Below are 21,164 nucleotides of genomic sequence, written 5' to 3'. Positions count from 1 at the left end.
AACCAGAAAGATCTACATAAATTCACAGAAGAGTAAACACACTTCTGATGTTGAAAAGCATTTCATATCTAAATGCAACTTGGTCAGAAACCACAAAAGCAGTAAGGTTCCATGTAAAATTCCCTAATGGGGCATGCAGTCCCTCGAATCAGAAGTTACACTCAGTCAAGTGACACTGCTGGTTTACATAAACACCTTCAGACACACTTAAACTCTGCTGATAAAGCTTTCAAAAGGTTAAGAAAGCTGTCTGTTTCTAGTATTCCAATCATTATGTTAAGGGGAAGATCAGTAAGACATAAAACGATATTTCAGAAGACTAGTCATAACAAGCTGCAAGCACTTCCAGTCTTCTACTGGCACACACTTTGTGTGTGAAAAGTTAAACATATCCTCAATGCATAAAGAGGAGGGAAGCGATACAGCTTCAATACATACGTATCTTCCAGTATGCACACCCCCAGCAACCTTTTCTTGTGACTCATTCTGCATTTCTTAGAACAAAATTCCCAAAGAACTGATATCTGTGATAAACACTTAAACTTTTCTACTCTCCAAACATGAAGGGCCTAAATACCTTCCAGTGGAATCAGCAGGAAAACTTTTAAAAGTGACTGAAAACTTGGCACAAACTTGGAAACCCTGAGTTGCATAAATTCTTCTGTTGCCTCAAAGAATTTCTTGAAAACTAAGAAAATATTTCCAGGATCAGGACCCACAACAGGCCCCTCTGTAAGCTAGTTCCAATACCTAACACAATTACCACACAATGCACAATACCAAGCATAAACCAGCACTGAAAACATGCAGAAATACTACCCAATGCAATTAAAAATGATTTATATATTTTAGTTATATAAAATGACTTACAGACCTATGCCACTGCTTTGGAATAAATGAAGGATGTGCCACAGGGTTATCCCTAGATATAAGTCAGTGACATGGCAGCAGAGGCCCCGGGAAGAAAAAGAGGAAGAGTTTTGTCAAGCAACCAGGCTGGCCCCAGGCCACACGCTCTGGGAAAGGGGGAAGGGCAGAGAGCGTGCAGACAGCTTTAACAGAGAGAAAACAATCTGAGGAAGAACGGGAATTTACTAAACATAACCAAATCAAACAAAACAAGAGAGACAAGAGTATCCAAAGTATGAGGCAAACCACAACAGCGTGAGGGAAGCATGTGCTTTTCTTTGTGCCAAACCACAACAGGATGCCAACAGATTTTTCTTTCTACTCTTCCTGCATTTGTCATTTTATAAATAACTTTGTACATTTCCTTTAAAACATCCAGAGAAACACTCAGGTAATCTCCAAAAATGCTGAGAGCAATAGATTTTTGATACTGCTGCACATCTAACAAACATTTCATGGCTTCACAAGTACACATACAAACTTTGGAGACTTAATATTTGTTGTTAATCCATGTAATACATGTGAGCATGTATTAGAGATACATGAGATAGAGACCTGAAGTGGAAGGGAGCCATTTTATGCTCACTTTTTAAGTAGTAAATCTCAAGAAGTTACTGATACAACAAGAGCTTCCAGGATCCGCTACATTTGAGAGAAAGCTAGGAAGTAATGTTTTGTTTACACGGAGACACGTTACATAGAGATGCTAGCCATACTAGTTATTGCCTTTATTGTAATGCTGAAGTACTGTCCAACACTTATGACATGCATCACACCGCCATGTAATTTCTATTCTGCTGTTAATGTAATTATAGGAAGAAACAAAGAAAAATCTGTATTGCACGACAAAAGTCTCAAAGGCAGGGTAAGATGCACAGAGCTATTCCCTAGAAACAGCTGCTTGTTTGTTTTTTTATAATATTTGTATTTGTCACAAGCATGTTCAAGTCAGGAGGTCTGAATAGACATAGTAGTGTTGCAGAATATATTTGTTGATGAGGAACTGCATAGTTACTTATCACAAGAAGAGTGACTGTGCTTTTCTGTTTTTAACAAGCACAAAACCTGGACTTCTAATGCATTTGCACTTTCAACACAACTTATTTTTAAACATTCCAAACATTCACAAAAGTTTTTTTCTTATTTGTTTTAGATAGCAAGGAATAGAAGCTACCATGATTTATCACTAAGCCTGTACTGCCTCCAAATTCGCAAGTTAAAACCTTTTCACTACTTTTTCTCCATTTGCTTCATTTTCTGTAATCACACCAATCACTGTGGGGTACTATTTAAAAATGAAAATAAAAAAAAAAACAAAAAAACAACACATTAAGTGCAGTCTTAGAAAGGCTGAGGTAAAATGAACCCTCTCACTTTCGCAAACTTCACAATTTTTGTTTTGATACTCTGTTATAAATATGTATGTAACTACCATGACCTAAAAGCACAGCTTCTGACTCTTGCTGGAAAACCTACTCAGAAAACTCAAAGATTAAAACAGATTATGCACTGTATGGCTTTTGAATTTCTTGCCCCACGACGCCACCTACTGCAACTCTACAGAACAAACTCAGAGCAAGCTTTTCAAAATTTTTTAAGAAAACTACTTTTATTTACAGAATTAATAAGTGTACAGTAGTAGAAAAGAAAAAGATTACTTAAAATTACTTCATAAACATTACTGAGTCTCAGTGTAATCATGTGGAATAAAAAACAGATTCCTCATTTCAACAAATTTAAAGGATCTAAATCATGTTTGCCTCAAGTATTTTTCTAATCAAAATGCACATTTTCTGAAAAACAGATTTCTCTGACATAATGACAGATCTTATTATTTTAAAGAGTTCTTCCACAATGGGAAATATAGAAGATAGGTCACTTCCAGTAAGAGAAAAAAAAACAACAAAAACTACCAAAACAACAAAGTGTTAAAAACACATCTGTAATACAAAAATAATGGTCTCAAAGCATGATGTTCACATTAAATCTCATCCACCACACACATAAATTGATACCAAAGGGTTTCTTGCAAGAACATTAGGACAGGCCTGAAAAGAACTAAGTTGAGGACTAAGATGTGCTACTAAGACAATTTCTTAAGAGAAAAACAAACACTGACTCTACTAACATCTAATCAGAAATGTGCGTACTACTGCAAACATCAGAAAGGAAAATAAACTTATTACCACCAAGCTTCTCTAATTCAGACATCTATGTGTATTTTCCTGTTTCCACTTTCATAACATGTAGACACTTTATCTTTCAAGGAATATAAATATTTCTCAGAATAGTTTTGTTCCATATTGCTGTATTGTACAGACAATGTCAGAACTACTACTTAGGCCTCATGTCTATGTGAATACACTACTTCATTCTTTGTATGCTTGTACCTCAATGCTCATTTCAGACTTGCAGAATGTGTATTTTACTGAAAGATTTTAATTAAAGAAACATTCTTTTGGCCATAATTAAAAACAAAAGGCAACAAACTTTTCACACAGTGAAAAGTAAAGCAAATATCTGCATGATTCTCTCATCATTTTAATTGGAGGGGAAAAAAAAAACAAAAAAATACTCTTGCAATTTCTGAGAAAGAAGATCTCAAGTCCCAAGTGACAAAGCTTTACATCTCTGCTACAGACTCTCTAAGTGCAGAAAAGCTCAGACTTCACACTATAAAAAGGAGATAACTGTACTTCCACTCCAGACAGTCATGATGTGATAATTAACATCTTACAGGGAACACTGTAAAAAGCACTGCTAAGTACTGATAATGAAAGTTCAGAAGTTCGCTACTCCCTAATTTAAGAGCAGATTAAAAAAAAACTTCTTGGAAAAAAAAAAAAAATGCTTTTTGGATGATCCCTAGTAAAGGTGTTACCTACAACAGGTAAGTATACGTCAATGCTTACTTAAAAGGTAGATTGTTGACATACCAATTGCTTGGATGCAATTTGATAGTCATCTGATCTACGTGCACTGGCAGCATGCAAAGAAAAGCGTGAGACATATGATTTGAGAAAACTATTTCCAGCCTCTCTGATTCACAGCTTATGGATGCCCACAGCAGCATCTGTAACTTCAATCATAATTACAAATCAGTTCCTATAAACACCCTTTGCAGTATATACACAGGAAACGGAGAGAGCTGCAGAGTCAAGAGAACTTAAAGCATTCTTCTGTAGCTGTTCCTGCTGGTGACTAAACTGCTATGAAATGAGGACTATGTGGAGACTACACAAGAAATACCTTAATCCTCCTGCAGCTCCATATTTATTATTCAGCGCACGCACACACACACCCAAAAAAACAAACAACAACAACAACAAAAAAAACAAAACCAAAAAAAACAAAAAAACAAAAAAAAAGGGAGGAAGAAGGAACAGAGAGGGAAAACTATCCTGCCAAAACAGAGTTCAGCTGATTATCACTGCAGCAGCAGCAGCAGCAGTTTTGGCTCATTAAGAATACTCTAGTATTAAGTAACAATGAAATCTCAAAATCCCATTTCAACATTAGAAATATACTCAATTCTAGCAGGCCTCACATTTGAATGTTCTGAATTACTCTCAGTTCTTGCCACCAGAGCTAATGCAGCATTTACTTTAAGCACATCACAGTTGCTGTAACACTATAAGCAACTGTGTGTGTGCCGCTTGCAACACCGGAGGCCCGGGTTCGAATCCCCCCTGTGGTGCAAGTGGTAGAATAGTCGCTCTACTACACAGAAGGCTTGAAACCCAGGAGTTGGACTTGATGATCTCTAAGGTCCCTTCCAACTCACACGATACTGTGATACTGTGATACTGTGATACGGTGTAATTGCCAGTGGCTTGTCATCAAAATACTGGAAAACAAGTTCCAAGCCATAAAAGAAAAAATCCACTACAAGAAATCTGGTTGTCTATCGAGAGTTAATTGTTCTTTCCTTACCAATAAATAGCTCTAGATAAATACTGAGATGTTACTGAAAATTATGAAACTAAGCATGCACATTTAAATTCTAGTTTGGCACCAATAGTTAAGTGACTTTTACAACTACATGACTTACTCTCACTAGATCTTATGACTAGCTGAAATTCTTACCTACAAATTCCTTCAAGAATGCAATTCACAGCTGCTAACAGTTTTTGCAGTCCTGAAAAAGCCTCTTGAAATGAAGACTTTGCAATTACTGTGTTGGACTCTAACTTCTGGAAAATTTCAAGCCTAATATTACAAAAACAAGGATGAAACAAAGAAAAATAGTTAATAAAAATCCTTTAAATTCACCGTCGTTTGTATGCACTGCATTTTGACTATTATTAATAAAACAAGGCCAAATGTCAATCTATACTATAACCATGTCAGGTAAAGTTGCCTAAGAATAAATACTAAGACAACTATGCCCTACTTCTCTGCTTAAAATTTTCTTGGCAACTCTCTAACTGACTTTTACTTAAACAGATTTATCATTAAACTTTACTTAACAATGAAAACATCTCTTCATATGTAACTTGAGCAGAACTCAGCAAACCTCCCAGAAGAGGATGTTTAGGCTGAAGAAGCAAAATAAACTGCTTTCTATGTACTTCTTCAAGCTTCTTTGTTTTCCATATTTAGTAGAACAGGATCGACACTTTTCCTTCAGTGGTTGCAATGGGCCCACAAGCTGCATTGCACTCAAGAAGAATAAACTCCACAGCATATATTCAGATTTTTTTAAATAACATGCAAAAAAAAGCATAGTGTTTCAATGATTTTTCAAGCAGTGTTCAAAAATAACAAAAACAGTGGCAAAACTTCTATATGGAGGGGCTTTTCTTTCATGCAATTTTGAGTTTACATGAGAAATGAAATTAATAAGTGGACTCTGCATTTGTGTACTTCACCTTTAAGGTGAAGAAATTTGCTTAAAAGAAAAACTATTTCCAATCAACTAAGGTTTAAAAAATAATTAAAAAAAAAAAAAAAAAAAAAGGCTAGTACATTTCCGTGGGGCCTGAAAAGGAAATCACCAAAGGAAAACATCGAGCTTGAATGCCTCTTTTTATGGGATAAGATTAAATTTTCATGGATGTCTCCCATTTGTGCATCTTATGAGGTCTTCAACACTATTCTCTTAAGTTACTCATTCTAAACACTGCCCCGTCCTTGGAGGTGTTCAAGACCAGGTTGGACGGGGCTCTGGGCAACCTGATCTAGTAAAGACGTATGTTTGGTGGCCCTGCTAGGCAGGGGGGTTGGAACCACATGATCCTTGAGGTCCCTTCCAACCCGGGTCATTCTGTGATTCTGTAAACACTGTCAGGAAAAGGAACAGCAGGCTATACAGATCAGTGACTGCATCTGTATAACAATTCTTTTTCTCCTCACTTCACAACTGACAAGCTGTGTGATGCTCTCATAAATCTCAATTAATTACTAATAGCTTCTTCTCTAAAATGAGAAAAACCAAGCAGTTCCTATGGTATTTTTGAATGGAAATCATGTGAAGTTACGTTTAACTTCAAAATTTCTTTAGTATACCATACCTGTACAAATTCATCTTATTCCATACACCTTCAAGGACTGACCAGATCTCCTGGTGCCTGTTTTCTTGAGCAACGTGTATGCTTGCAGGTAGCCTTTTTTCTTCACAGTTTTGAAGATTTGGCATTGTTGCTTCCATCCTTTCGCATGGAGAACTTTTTGAAAGAACCGTGATGTCTTCAGATAAATTCTGCTCACTGTCTGACTTTACCTTATAAAAGTTTAGCAAGCAAATACTGAATGTATTTAATTTACTTAAGGAAACTTGAAAACTTTTAACTGCTTTAGGTTGCTTTTGTTGTTGTTCTTGTTGTAAAGGTGATGCTCAAAAAAGCAAGGCATATCTTTTCAAATTTTAACAATCCTTATAGTCTCTGTATCTAACACACCTCTCAGTCATTTACCAAGGCTATCTTCTATAACTGTAGACCACGAAACTGAAGCAAAGGTTAAATCCTACATGAAGGCTTCACAGATAAGTTAAAATAAACTACAACATTCTCTTACTTGCACATGGAAAGACAACACTGCTCTGCCTCCCATGGATGATGGCACACTCCTCTGGAATTGCATAAAGTACTCATATATCAGCAGCAAATTAACACAGGAAATATATCCAGGTTAAACTGATGTGACACAACTCTGTAAAATGACATTCCCTTGTGAAGTCAGAAGTCAGATAAGGCCAGGAGGAAACAAGTTTTCAGACAGAAAGCTTCCTTCTTAACATGGCACTGATCACAGAACAGTGGTTAACTGCAACACACGCAGAATTTAAGAGTGCAGCAGAGAACCAAGACTTGCAAGCACAAGACACTGGATCATCCTTCCCCTCCTTGATCATCTTCCTTTCTCTTTCAGCCTTTTCCAAAAGTTAAAATAGCTTTTTACAAGTATTCTGACCTGTACTCTTTTTCCTTGTGAAAAAAGATTTCATGTCACCCAGGGTCACTATTCCGTTTTTATGCCATTACACTTAGAACTAACAATCATCACAAACCAAGACACTGGAATTTCTTCCACAGTACTCAGAGATGAACTGCATACTTTTCAGAGCACAAAAGGTATCAGAACACTCTCTACTAACTACCACAAAGCACATGGAATAAAAAAAAGTCCTTTCTACATATGTAGTACTACAGGAATACAGCTATTGAGACAAAGAAAGATGAAATGATGTGTCCAGGAATAATAAATACAGGATCAGTATAAAAAGTATATCCTTAACTTTAATCCCTAAGGCCATTTTTAACAGTTACAAACGCAATATAAAACTAAGTTGTTTTTCCTGGAGGCAACTGGGTAATGTTTCTGAGTCACATTCCAAATGCTAACACATTTATATTAGATAAAAAAGTCTACCAAGCATACGTGTAGTGATATATATTTGCTACCGGAAAAGAGAAGTTAAATTTGGATGTTTATTAATCTAGAAAACAACCTAGCAATGTTTTCTGCAATAATTTTTTAAAATTCTGTGAATAATTTAAAAATGCAAGCCAAGTTTATAATACAAACACAGAGTAACTTCCAGAACAGATTAGGTGAATGAATATTGAAACACCTCTTACCTCTATAAGCATTTGGCATAGCTTATTCACCTTCTCAAAAGCCCGGGGCAATACTCCATCATAGTCAGACCTCAAACTGAAAGCATGCAATAATTTCTTGGTTTCCTGAAGCAAGATAACAGTTGTTGTGGTGTCTAGCGCCTTACCTGACATTTAGATATTAACATGGAAATTGAAAAAATATATGATTAGAAGTTAAGCATTGTTAGTCTTAGGAGGCAATTTTAATACTCAAATACCTGAATTAACTAAGGTGCATATAAGGCCTTGAAAAATGATTCAGAAACATCAGATAAAGCAGCCTCAAGAGAAATACAAACAACTGGGTGTAGGGCTAAGACTTCTGCATCTTAACTAAGTCTTCCCAACTATCCACAATCTGGCAAGAGGCTCAAGTGGTATACCTAACATAATACTGTGTAACAGCAATATCCCAGAGGGTCTGTATCTGTTAAACTCCGGTTCTTAAACTCTAAATACATACACTAAATAAATACATTTATACTAAATAAGTACACTTTACTCCTCCACAAATTATTTATCAAATGCAGATCATTTGGCAACAAAGAATGACTGGATGTTGTGTTGAGGGACATGGTTTAGTGGGAGCTATTGGTAATAGGTGAACGGTTGGACTGGATGATCTTTTAGGTCTTTTCCAACCTTGGTGATTCTATGATAAAACACAGAGGGAAACGAATGGAAGATTATCTGCTTCTTAAAAATAGTCGAAAGACTTCAGTGACCATTACTATAAACATTCTTTAAAATGTTTTTCCATTGATTTTGGTTCTACATTACTGTTTAATCACATAGAGTAAGTGCCCAGCCAAGACTCTAATTCTTTAACTGAAAATTAACTTTCTTAGAGATTCTCACCTGTACAAAAGTGATTATAGATAAATTCAACAGTTGCAAGTAAGCTCCTTGGCACAACATAACCAAAAACAGCCACCCAATGTTTTTTGTAACACTGTAGTAGGTTTGCTAATGTCCATGGTGGCTTCAAATATAGTATCTGAAAGATAACACGTTTCAAAAGTCAAACAAACGAGTCCAGCCCTATTCTTCAATAACATTATTTGTACTTGCTGAATCAGAATTCCAATGATTCCTCAGAAATAAAGCTACACTCAGATTTAAAAAACCAAAGTTACTATTTAAAAATTTTGATTAAGCAACATCATTGGATAGGCAAAAACGTCCATGAAGAAGTATCCAGTGTGCAAAAATAACCTTTCAACATTTGCATCATTTTTTATTTTCCTTTTCTCAAATACTCAAATCACCCTTGAGTAATCTCTTAATGCATTCATATGTACAAAAGCCAGAACAACAGTAAATATGCCATTGATTATCTGCAACTATTAAAAAGAATAAACAGACTTTTCATAGCTGTGTCTATTATATTACAATTAAATTGTATATATATATATATACACATCTATATACACACACACACACATATAGATTTTATACATATATATGTGTGTGTGTGTGTGTGTGTATATATATATATATATATATATGGAGAGAGAGAGAGAGAATTGTTTGAAAATATGTCACACCTGAGTACTTATTTTATGCTAACAGTATTTTTGAAAAAGTGAGTGCTTGGAGGTTAACATCCCTATAATTCTGTATCTGCAATGTAATGTGTGAATAACTACATTCACATGGTATATAAAAACACTCTGATAGGAGACAAATGCTTTCAACAAGTGTAACATTGCATAAAATATTATATATCATATAAATTATATTAAAAGTAATTGAATGTTTTATTGAAGGATATATTTTATAATGCAGTGATTTAACCACACTTAGAAAAGTCTAAGTGTAATGAAATTAATACAAAGAGTTTGGAAAATTCACACTGCATAGCCACATAGCCAGAATTTCTACTACCACATTACTACTACTGCAGGAATTACTGGTCAAATAGAATAACCTTGTTATAAAATGAAATTCTAAAATCAAATATTCATGTTAAGCAAACTGTTATGTTAATAAATTACACGACTTAGCTGTTTAGTTTAGCACAGGTACTGAAATCACAGAAGGATTAAACCTGTTAATACTTGAAATATAAAAAAAGGTGACATATGAAACTACCTCCATCCACAGGTTTCCAAATGCAATTTTCATTTCAGTCTCCAAAATACAAGATAAAGCTTCTCCTAAGTTCCTTTCAAGATCTAGAATTATATTCAGAAATTGAGAATTAAGATGAGCACCACCTCTTTCTATTTTCTGGAAAGTAAGATGAACATCACTTTCTTTCGTTTCCTGGAATTCTGTATCTGTAAAGACAATGGGAATAAAATATACTAATTGCAACAGCTTCTATAGCAAATATAGTGCACAAATCACTTGTTCCCATAAATAAAAGACAGAACGCACTTTATGTTACAAAGCAGATAAGGTACATGTAATCACTTGTACTATGGATATTTTTTGAAAATCTAATTTCCCCAGAGTATTGTTTATTTGTGATACCACTCTCCACTTATTTTTTATTAAATATCTTAAATTATATACAGGCAGTGGGGTTATTAGCAAGTATGAGTAGATCACTTCTTGCTATATTTGCATCTTTTGAAACATTAACAAGTAACCCAAAAATCTAGCCCTACTGTTTGGGATTCACATTAAGCTAATAATAGAAAATGTAAAGGTATGTCCTCAGTATACAAGGTTTTACAACTACGCAAGAATAGGACCCGAAGTGGTTCAACTGGAAACATTGGTTGCCAGTCCTGTAACATAGGACATAGTTTAAATGACTATGAACAAAGGTAATTCATGCTGTGTTTTGTTTTGTTTTTCTATAAAATGAAAATGTATCATGTGAATTTCCTCACATCGTAAGAGACAGATGTTTTAATAAAGGTCTCAAACTTTCAGGGAGCTGTTTACCTTTGAAAACAGAAAACCTATCCAAAACAAAACAGCAGTACTAAGGATTCAAACCCTATAAAAATTGAGGCTACAGTAACTACTTTCTCTCTCCTAAACTGATTACTAAGTCTCAAAAGCCAGTCTATGTTTACACACACATTAAACAAACTTACCACATTTCAACTGCTGCAGTTCAAGGCAGTTCTGATGCTTGTTTACACTCAGGTTCAGTAGAGCTATAACCAAATCCACTTTACAGAGTGCCTTGACCTCACACACAATGGCTTTATTGCATAAATTTTTGTCATCTCTAGGAAAAGAGAATTCATTTTTTACATAAAACCAACAGTACCTCATATTAAGTAATACATTATACATTATTAATGTAATAATACATTATTATATTACTATTATGAATAATAATTATTATATCATTATTATTATATTGTATTATAATACATTATTATATTAAGTAATACATTACACTGAAAGATTTGAATCTTGTAAGCTTATTTTGTAAGCTTCAGTATATAACAAAGTATACCTTCATAAGAGATTAAAATCAGTTAAAATAAAGCAGAAAATTAACTGAACTAGCTACTCTGAAAAAGCCTGCTTTAAGAAAAGCAAGACCTTAAGTACTGCAGTATTAATGCTCAGCTGCTATGATCTTAGAATGCAAACAAGACTATGATTTCAAGACATTCATATCTTATCAGACTGATATAACATAGCCTTGTTTTCCATATTTATATCTTTCTGCTGGCTGAATTACGTTCACAGACACCACCCTGAGGCATTACAAACTTGGGCTCTAGTACTCTCTCACAAATTCCCATTGCCCATACTGATAGAGACATTTTCAGATGAAAAGCACTTTGCAGTCACCAACAAGACCTTCTGTTCTTTACTCAGAGAAATCTAAAAGTTGAGAGAGCTGGCACTCTTCAGCCTGGAGAAGGCTCTGAGGGGATCTTATAGTAGCCTTCCAGTACCTGAAGAGGCCTACAGGAAAGCTAGGGAGGGACTTTTTAAAAGTGTGTGTATCAACAAAATGAAGGAAAATGGCTTTAAACTGGAAGAGAGTAGATTTAGACTAGGTTTTAGGAATAAATTCTTTACTATGGGGGTGGTGAGACACCAGAATATGTTGCCTAGGGAGGTTGTGGATGCCCTCTCCCTGGAGGCATTCAAGGCCAGGCTATAGAGGGCTGTGAGCAATCTGGTCTGGTGGGAGGCATCCTTGCCTATAGCAGGGGGCTGGAACAAGATGGTCTTAAAGGTCCCTTCCAACCCCAACCATTCCATGATTCTATGAAATACTGTTTTCATCATCAACCCAGTCTAACACATCAACTTACACAAACCAACCTATACTTAGGTAATCAACTTTATGTCCTGAAACATACCAAACTGTTTATGGTCTAGGAATATTAGTCTTTTAAAAAACTGTTACCATCACAGAACAAGCGCAGAAGTCAATCTGTCTCCCTCTTTTCTCTTTCTAAGATTAATTGCAGTGCTGTTTATCATCCTCCCCAACCAGAGGCAAACCCACCTGGGCAGCTATCTGTATCTCAGTCATTAATAAAAATACATTTTTTAATCTCATAATTCCAATATATTTGTTACAAATTGGAGTAGAACTTGAAAAAGTTATTCTTCCAAGTTTTAAAATTGAATAAACTTCAGGCCTTGTGCACTTGAAGGCAATTACTGCTACAATCTTTGTGTTTTATTGTACTCTTCTACAACAGCTTCTAAGGGAGTAATTGCTCCTCAAAATCTCATTTCAGTAACAGAACTTTATTTTAAAATATGATTTCAAAATGCTGTACCTGGCATAAAACTACCTAAAATATCATAAGAGATCTAGAAACACACAGGAACTCACGTGCACAGTATAACAACAGCTTGAGGAAAGAGGCTCTGGTACTGCAGACAACATTGTAAAACACGATCATCATTGTTTTCATCACTCAGGCCATCTGCAAATTTAGTTAAAATAGTGCTGACGTGTTCAGAATTAACTAAGCAAGCATAAGAAATAGTTCACTGCAGTCACAGTACTATTTTTAAATGCAGAATTCCTCAGACAAGGTCAGAGAAGCATATTCAAAGCATAAATCTAAGCTTTGAATTCTACTACTCCTACTACTCCTCTCAAGAACACCACCATTTTGGCAGAGAACTTCCAGTGAGCCCTGCACGAACTTCTGAGTATGTCAGATTCTATGACAATGGACTCAAAACCAAAAGCATAAAACAAATCCTTAGCTTGTAGATTAAAAGAAAAAAATAACCAGATAAATTTTCATTAAGTAATTATTCATTGAGCAACTTAATAGATGCAGTTTAAAGTGAGAAATAACCAATAAAACAATATTGAACATTTGCATACTATAGCCACAGGATATGCTCTGAAGACTCTTGTAAACAATTAGCATGTTTTAATTAGCAAACTGCAAAGTCAGAGTGAAGACCACATTAAACTACAGATTTAGTGCTAAAGTTCATACAAGGATTAAGTAACACAAACCAAACTGACTGCATTTCTTACACATTTTTTGTGAAGCAAGTTGCATGGATTGCCCCCACAGTCTGGAATCTTGATTTTTGAGACACTTGTAGATGAACTGGACTGCAGGAATAGCTTTCTGTCTAACATGCAGTAACATTTTCCCCTTCTTCAAGTTGTCCAACTCTTGTAAAACAACCCAGGGAATTATCAAGGCAAGTTTGCCAACCCCTAGAATGAAAAAAAGGCCAAAAAAAAAAAAAAAAAAAAAAAAAGACATTCTGCAAGGGCAATTGAAATCCCACAGTTAAATTTTATTTCAAACACTTTATATAAGCTCAGACTTTTTTTCTTTTTTTTTTTTTAAATCAAGAAAATATATTGACAGCAGCGAGTAGCAATATTAGAAAACATTTATAGTGACCAACGTCCTGTCACACACTGCAATACTTCAGAGCAAAGTAAAAGCAGCTGAAAAGAACGGGCTGAAAATACTGGAGGAACCACAGCCGCCACTGTGCAAAAAAAACCATTAAATGAAAGGAGCAGTGGGTTGTGTTAATCACCAACTAACATTCTTAAGCAAGGAACAGGAAGAATAGCTATTGGACTGTGGTTTCATTTGTATCTAAGTATGGTTTGAACTTCAAAACTATCACAAATGTATTATAAACTGAATACATTATAAATATTATAAATGGAATACATGGTAACTCAGAGATTTCATAACTGCTTTCTTGGTCCACCCAAGAAAAATACTTCAATTATCAGCCTTCCTATTCACATGGTAAAAATGCAATTTTTAAGATATCCACTAGCATCCATATGCTTTGTAGTAAACAGGTAATTTGCAATCTTCTGAACATTTTGCATAATTGATCTGGTGCAACACCAGAAATTGGGAGCTGCAAAATTAAGAAAATGCATTTGAGGTAGCAGTTCCCAGTTTACACAACACAATTCCTATACTGACAAGTAGACAATATGACACACTCTTGAAAATTACTTGGGCTCTTATTGTTATTTTCCACATGGCTGGAATACCTGTATTCATTATCTAAACGAATCAAACCACCACGATTATTCTTATAGTTTCCAAATACGTCTAACAACAACTAATAAGCACAATCCTAATTCTTCTAACAGTAAATCATCATTACCACTAGTAATGGACTAAATGTTTCAATGTATACTCTTGAAATATCCTTATTGATGACCTTGACAGTGAGACTGAATGCACCCTAAGCAGCTTTACAGATGAGTGGCTCAACTGATAAGACAGAAGGACGCCATTCAAAGAGACCCAGACAAACTTTGAGAAGCGGGCTCATGTGAACCTTATGAGGTTTATAAGTCAGTACAAGGAACCACACATGAGTCAGGGCAATCCGAGAAGCGTGTACAGACAGAGAGAAAAATTCACTGAGAGCAGCCCTGATGAAGACTTGTAGGCTCTGGTAGACAAAAAGTTTGACATGAGAGCAGGGCATGCAGCTTGCATGTGAATTACATCCCAGGCTGCATCAAAAGAGGGGTGGCCAGGAGAGAGACAGAAAGCAACTGACCCCCTCTACCCTACCCTTCAGAGGTCCAGCCAGGGTACTTCATTCAGGTCCAGGGCACCCAGCTCAGGAAAGACACAGAGCTGTTGGTGTGAGACCAGAAGAAGACCACAAAGATGCTCAGAGGGACAGAGTACCTCTTCTGTGACAGAAGGATAGGAGAGCTGCTGGACTTGTTCAGCCTGTAGAAGAGAGACATCAGGAACCCTTCACTGTAACCATCTAGTACATGAGGGGAGTTATGGGAGGGAGACCAACTTTTCAGAGACAGTGACAGGACAAGGGGGAGTGATTTTAAACTAAAAGAGGGGAGATTTAGGTTTGATTTTAGGGGGAAATTCTTTATTCAGAGGGCAGTGAGGCCTGTCACAGGCTTCACAGAGAAGCTGTGGGTACCCCATCCCTGGAGGCATTCAAGACTGGGTTGGAAGGGTCCCTCAGCACCTGATCTGGTAGATAGCAAGCAGCTCACAGCAGGGGGAGTGGAACTGGATGGGCTTTAACGTTTTTTCCAAGTCATTCTATGATTCTTTGAGACATACGTACAGAGAATTTTAAGTGCATAGGTATAAGCACAGTAGGTTTTACTTAATATCTGAACTTTTCTTAAGAAGCCTATTTGGGTTCACAGAACCAGCGTTGTAAGCAGGAGTCTCCTGGCTCATGTGAAACTACTGTCCTTTTAAGCTCAGAGGGCTTTTTTAGTTGTTGTTTGTTTCATGTAGCCTGATATTCTTACATCTGCTTTTTCCAAAAATTCTTGTTGATCACCATTTTTTCACGTACCTGGTATATCCTCAGATTTTAGGGACTTGATAAACTCTAGGTGACTAATCATTATATTTGTATCAATCACCACTAATATGTTCAGATCGGAAGAAGAAATCCCTGGGGCAAAAAGAATTAACACAGTTATTAATCTGAGAAAATCAGTTGTGTACTCTCAGGCCACTAACTGATTTTAATAACCACATGCTTGTACTGCCAAAAAACACAAGATCATAACATACCAGCAGAAATATTTAAATCCTGTTCTGGAAGATCTATTTCCATACTCGTAAGTTCTCCACAGGTCTGTACTACAGATTGGGCCATCCTCTTTTCAATACGAGCAACGTGCAAATCCTCAACTATCTGCATCTACAATAAGAGACATGTGCACTTCTGAAATCAATTATGTATAAGAAATCAGTTTCAAATGGTTTAAAAAAAAAATAATTACTTTTGCATTTATTACCTTGTTTAATTGACTAAAACTGAAAGACAAAAAAAAAATTAAATTGGTACAGAAAGTGTAAAGCTATGAGTATCTTTTGCTTAACCTCCAGTATAAGAAGTCCACAAAAAGACATCCAAAATACAGCCAAGAAATCTTTGCTTTGAGAAACCTTTCTGCCTAGCATTCAAAACTTTTCTTCCATTTTTTGCTGCATAGTCTGCAAGTAAGCTTCCAGACATTTCTCAAAAAAAAAAAAACGTCCCTCCTCCTACTGGAACTTAAGAGATTGGAAAATGAGGTAGCTAGAGTATGCAAGCAAGCATGAAGGCCCCTTGTGTTGCAGAGAGTAAAAAGAAGGCAATCTTCTTATCTCAAAAAGTTCTGGTTACTACTTCAGCAAGTTTATTTAGTATTTGAAATAAAGATTCCATATATCTAGATCATACCAATTGCAGACCAGAAATGCAGAATGCTAGGAAAGGTCAGGGAATTGCTAACTACACAACCTCAATGCCATGAATTGTTAATTCCAACTAAGAAGAGTTAAATGAAAGCATTACTAACCTCTTGGTCTCCTTTTAGGTACTCACAGCCTTCAGGCGATGGAAAGACTGCCTTGCTTTGAGGGGATGAAGAGCCCTGCAGGAAGAATTAAAAAAAACAAAAACAAAAACATACCAACACTAGAGAATATCAAGTAAGACTGAGGAAAAAGACTCAGCATTTTTTTTACTCCTGTCAAGGGTCAGAATACAGCTCTTTAATATTATATGTTTACTTAACTTTTGGGTAGATTTTATATTCTCTCTTACTTGGTAGGAGCAAGATGTGAGTGAGAACTCAAAAGAAACAAATACTAACAGAAACAGAACATTGAACAGTCTTTTTTTAAAAAGCTATTTTTAGAAAACACTGAATACTGTCATATCATAGTATCATAGTATCGTGCAAGTTGGAAGGGACCTTAGAGATCATCGAGTCCAACTCCCGGGTTTTGAGCCCCCTGTGTAGCAAAGCGGCACTTCTACCCCTGCGCCACAGGGGGGATTCGAACCCGGGCCCTCCTGTGCCGCAAGCAGCAGCTTATACCACTGCGCCACTGGGGGCACAACTGAAATTAACAGGTAACAAAACATTCTCAATAGCTATGATAAAGCATCTACATCATTTCAAAAGGCCTTACTGGCTTTCTTTTAAAATAAATATAGCAGTTAACACAGTGAGGTTTTTTCCTGAACTTATGTGGGTTTGTGACTGTGAACTAAGTGACTGTGAAATAAGTTTTCTTTTGACAACCACTTAAAAGTATTACTTTAGTATCTGATTATTTTAATGGCTTTTGTTCATTTGTTTTGAAAAATCCTTTAGAGTCTGTACTAACATTTTAGCAATCAAACTAACTCAGTGTCTTGATTTGGGCTCACTGGTACAAAAACAAAATATTAATAGAGTGAATTGAACAAATGTTCATCAAGATAATTAAAAGTCTGAGGCACATTGTATAAGAGAGAGGCTGAAAGAGCTGGTATTGTTCAGCTATGAAAGAGAAGACTGAGGGAAATCTAATGTCCTAATGGGACAGTTTAAAGTAGATAGAACCAAGATCTTAGTGGATCCCAGAGAAAGGACAAAAGGCACAAACTCAAACAAAGAAAATTCTATTTAACTTTTTTTTTTTTTTTTTTTTTCTTTTTTTTTCCAACTGTTAAGGTGCTTGAACAGGTTGTCCAGAGGGGTTATGGAACCACTCTCCTTAGAGATGCCCACTGGATGCAGTTCTGGTCAACCTCCTCTAGCAGGGAATTAGACAAGCTGATCTCAAGGTGCCTTCCAACCTCAACAATTCTGTGATTCTGTATGTAATTACATACATCCAAAATGATCACAATAACATAAAATGAACAGAAATCTCTAATAATTAATGCTAGGCATGTTAAACAAAACAAAACAAAAAAAAAAAAAAAAAAAGAAAAAAAAGGACAATCAAGATAAAGATGATATGTAAATAGAGGTGCAAAAATGAATACAAATCAGAACTCAAGACTGAACCTGATCATAGCCAAGTTCTCCTGGAATCACTTAGCTGGCAATAAGCACCTGTTTGGCAGGAGCATTCATTCTCTCAATTCATACACACAACCACATCAGCTCAAAAAAACTGTTGACTTATCCCTAAACTGAAGTACTCCATACCCTGGGAAGAAAGATAAAGCTACAAAAGCCTACATAAAGACTCAGTCCTACCATGCAAGACCTTTATTTTTCTAGTTTGACTAAGCATTTAGCAGAGCAAATAAGCATTTTAACATGATTTACAGTGTGATCAGAAAAATTCATCTAGTTGGCTCAGGAGTCTTGCAGGACAACCTACTTACATAAAAACTACCTGCTATTTAGAAACTAACCTAGAATAAACATCTGCATAATATAAAAATAACTGAGTTCTCATTACCTGCTTAAAACATAATGCTGTGGCTTCAAAGTCCCCCTTTTCAGTCCCTGAATTACAGCTAACTTGATCAGCATCCTGTTTTTTCCATTTGCTACAGCACCATTGCTGTGGTGTTTCAGTTAAGCAGTGTGACGTATGCTTGTAAGCATGGTGATTTTTCTTAGAAAATTCCTTATCTCCTTTATACTTTTCTTCACAAGTCCCAGATAATATATTTGACTTCTTAGTGACAGGTCTATCACGATGCACAGTCTCTGTAGATGTGCTAGGTGGCTTTTTTTGAATTCTGACATCTTCACTCATTTTTTTAGATCTCTCTGCCTTTTTAGGAGGTACATATAAATTATACACAGATGACTTATGTTTTCCCAACACAGTTTGTTCAGCTTTTACCTTTAGTTTACAGAGTTCAACCTTCTTTTTCTTCACCACCTTGTCTCTCTGAACCGCAAAGCTATGACAGAGTCTTTTTCTTTCTGTACCATCAAAAGGACCTATGTTATGATTTTCCCTGCTAGTTGTCACTACATCAGCAGTGCATGTACTTTTTCCATGTTTAACTTCTTTGGATTTAAACTGTATAACTATTCTCTTTCGCTTTTCAGATTCGATTAAAGAATTAGCTGTGGTTTTGCTTCCATTTGGAGATTTTCCTTGGGATTGTCCATCAGCACCAGTATTAGCACTTCGGTATTGTTTCTTCTCTTGTCTGCCTTTCTCTGATTTGAATCTACAGAAATTTTACAAACAAAAAGTCATGTAATCTATCTCAGTTAACACAATACAACAAAAGAAAAAACCAAACCAAAACAAACAAACAAACAAAAATAAAAAAGACTGCCTTCAATTTAGGCAGTTACAACTAAGTATTTATGAGTACCACTTTGATGTGTATTTAAACATGAACATGTAGCAACATCTATCCTCTAATAAGACAGCTTGCTGTAAGGCTTTCAGTATGTAAATCTTTGGCTGCAGAGCCATTTCAAATCACCAAAATAAGAAAAAGCTTTTTCAGTATTTTACTACCTGGACCAATGTCCTATTACAGTTTATTTCCATCTTATCACACTGATGAATTTTAACAGCATTTTAATTATATGTAAGGTGCATCACACTAAAGATCAAGTATGCAGCAGTTAGGCTTGGTCACACATTGCCAAGCACTTAATGGTCCTCAAATGGGGCAGGATAAACAGACTGAGGAACCTGGAAAAGGAACAACTGAGGGAAGCATATAAATCTTCTACAGGAATCATAATATGATGACTGCATAAGAAATTATTTTTTATAAAAGCAGAGAAAATATTCATTAAATTTATCAGACGCTAGGTTTAAAATATACCCAACATTTACTCCCGTGCCCTATACTGGTACTATCAGAAGGCATTTTAGAAATGCCTGTAGAACACATAACTCAAATGCCCGGACAAGTATACAAGAATTTGCCATGATTAAGAAACAATCCAAAGCTTTAACATCTCAGGACTCTTAAGAACATTCTTACTCTACATTAGTTTTCAATTACTTTTTACACTTGCTACACTTAAGGTGAAAGGTTGCTTTCTTTGCCTCAAGTAGCCTATTTTTTGCTAACAGAACATGAAATATGCAGTACAGATCAACAAGGTAGTGCTCAAAGCAGGAAAAAAAAAAGGCTTTTTGTAACAGTAGTGTTGGAAGGATACTATTCCTGCTTTATTTGAATTGCAACTATATATAATAGAGTTTAAAACTGTTTGCATCCTGTTTTCTCAACAACCTTAAACTGACTGGTTCAGACAGAATCCAATCATAAATCTACTCATAAATGCAATGCCAACACTTTAGTTAAAATGCCATATTTTATTTAGTGAACAGGTGGAAAACAAATCTTAAATTCATTATCCAAAACAATCCAATAGTAGTTATACCTAATGCCAGAGAATTTACCTTTGAAATTCTGACTCTCTTTCCACAGTTTGATTATAAGACCTTGTGACTTCAGAGTTCTGAAAAAGAAAAAAAAGTCCAAGTGCTTTTAGAGAAAACTGCTGTAAAAGCTCTTCACAAGATGGCACAAGCTATTATTTCATATTAGAATCATAGTGATTTTGAGTAAGCTAACCTCAAAAAGGGCAGTTACATACCTGTCAAGATCCAAAAGGGAGAAGTGTTATTAAATGTAGTTTTTCCCATAATCCTTTTCCCCCAAACTCCTGTTTTTCATTTTCCACACTTCAGCTTAACCATAAGCGGGCTTATCGAGCTGTTACGTGGCAGGCCCTTCCCCATTTCTGGAAGGATCGGTGACGTGTACAATGTAGTAGGCGTACACGAAAGGCATAGTTTATATAAGTGTGTGTTTGCTTCAATAAATGGCCATTTTACTGCTCATCACCTTGGTGTCACTTCGGTAATTGGCCTAGCTGCAAACTTCTAGGGAGTTAGGATCATAAAGTCATCAGTGGCCGTAAAGCCTTCAGGTCCCTTAGCAATCAGCCCTGGAATACACTGTAGAGGAATCATCTGCATATACAGT

At 35.8% G+C, this 21,164-nt stretch overlaps 1 protein-coding gene across 7 annotated transcripts in view; it reads right to left on the bottom strand.

Moving 5' to 3' along the window:
• SWT1 (SWT1 RNA endoribonuclease homolog) overlaps positions 1-21,164 on the bottom strand; it is a 35,935-nt gene that overhangs the window by 8,021 nt on the left and 6,750 nt on the right. For 5 of the 7 annotated variants that reach the window (XM_072342665.1, XM_072342661.1, XM_072342662.1 and 2 more), the window contains exons 3-15: positions 20,576-20,634; positions 18,644-19,373; positions 16,756-16,830; positions 15,983-16,112; positions 15,759-15,860; positions 13,453-13,641; positions 12,787-12,880; positions 11,066-11,202; positions 10,107-10,294; positions 8,871-9,009; positions 7,992-8,137; positions 6,423-6,631; positions 4,996-5,118 (exon numbers count right to left, since the gene is read on the bottom strand). In XM_072342665.1, coding sequence (XP_072198766.1) covers positions 4,996-5,118; positions 6,423-6,631; positions 7,992-8,137; positions 8,871-9,009; positions 10,107-10,294; positions 11,066-11,202; positions 12,787-12,880; positions 13,453-13,641; positions 15,759-15,860; positions 15,983-16,112; positions 16,756-16,830; positions 18,644-19,373; positions 20,576-20,634 — 2,321 coding nt within the window. The remainder of the gene's footprint in view (positions 1-4,995; positions 5,119-6,422; positions 6,632-7,991; positions 8,138-8,870; positions 9,010-10,106; positions 10,295-11,065; positions 11,203-12,786; positions 12,881-13,452; positions 13,642-15,758; positions 15,861-15,982; positions 16,113-16,755; positions 16,831-18,643; positions 19,374-20,575; positions 20,635-21,164) is intronic. The other 2 variants (XM_072342667.1, XM_072342666.1) reach the window with 2 other exon arrangements.

This window comes from Excalfactoria chinensis, chromosome 8, assembly GCF_039878825.1.
Source record: "Excalfactoria chinensis isolate bCotChi1 chromosome 8, bCotChi1.hap2, whole genome shotgun sequence".
Classification (NCBI taxonomy): domain Eukaryota; kingdom Metazoa; phylum Chordata; class Aves; order Galliformes; family Phasianidae; genus Excalfactoria; species Excalfactoria chinensis.
This window is presented reverse-complemented; position numbering and strand designations above follow the sequence as displayed.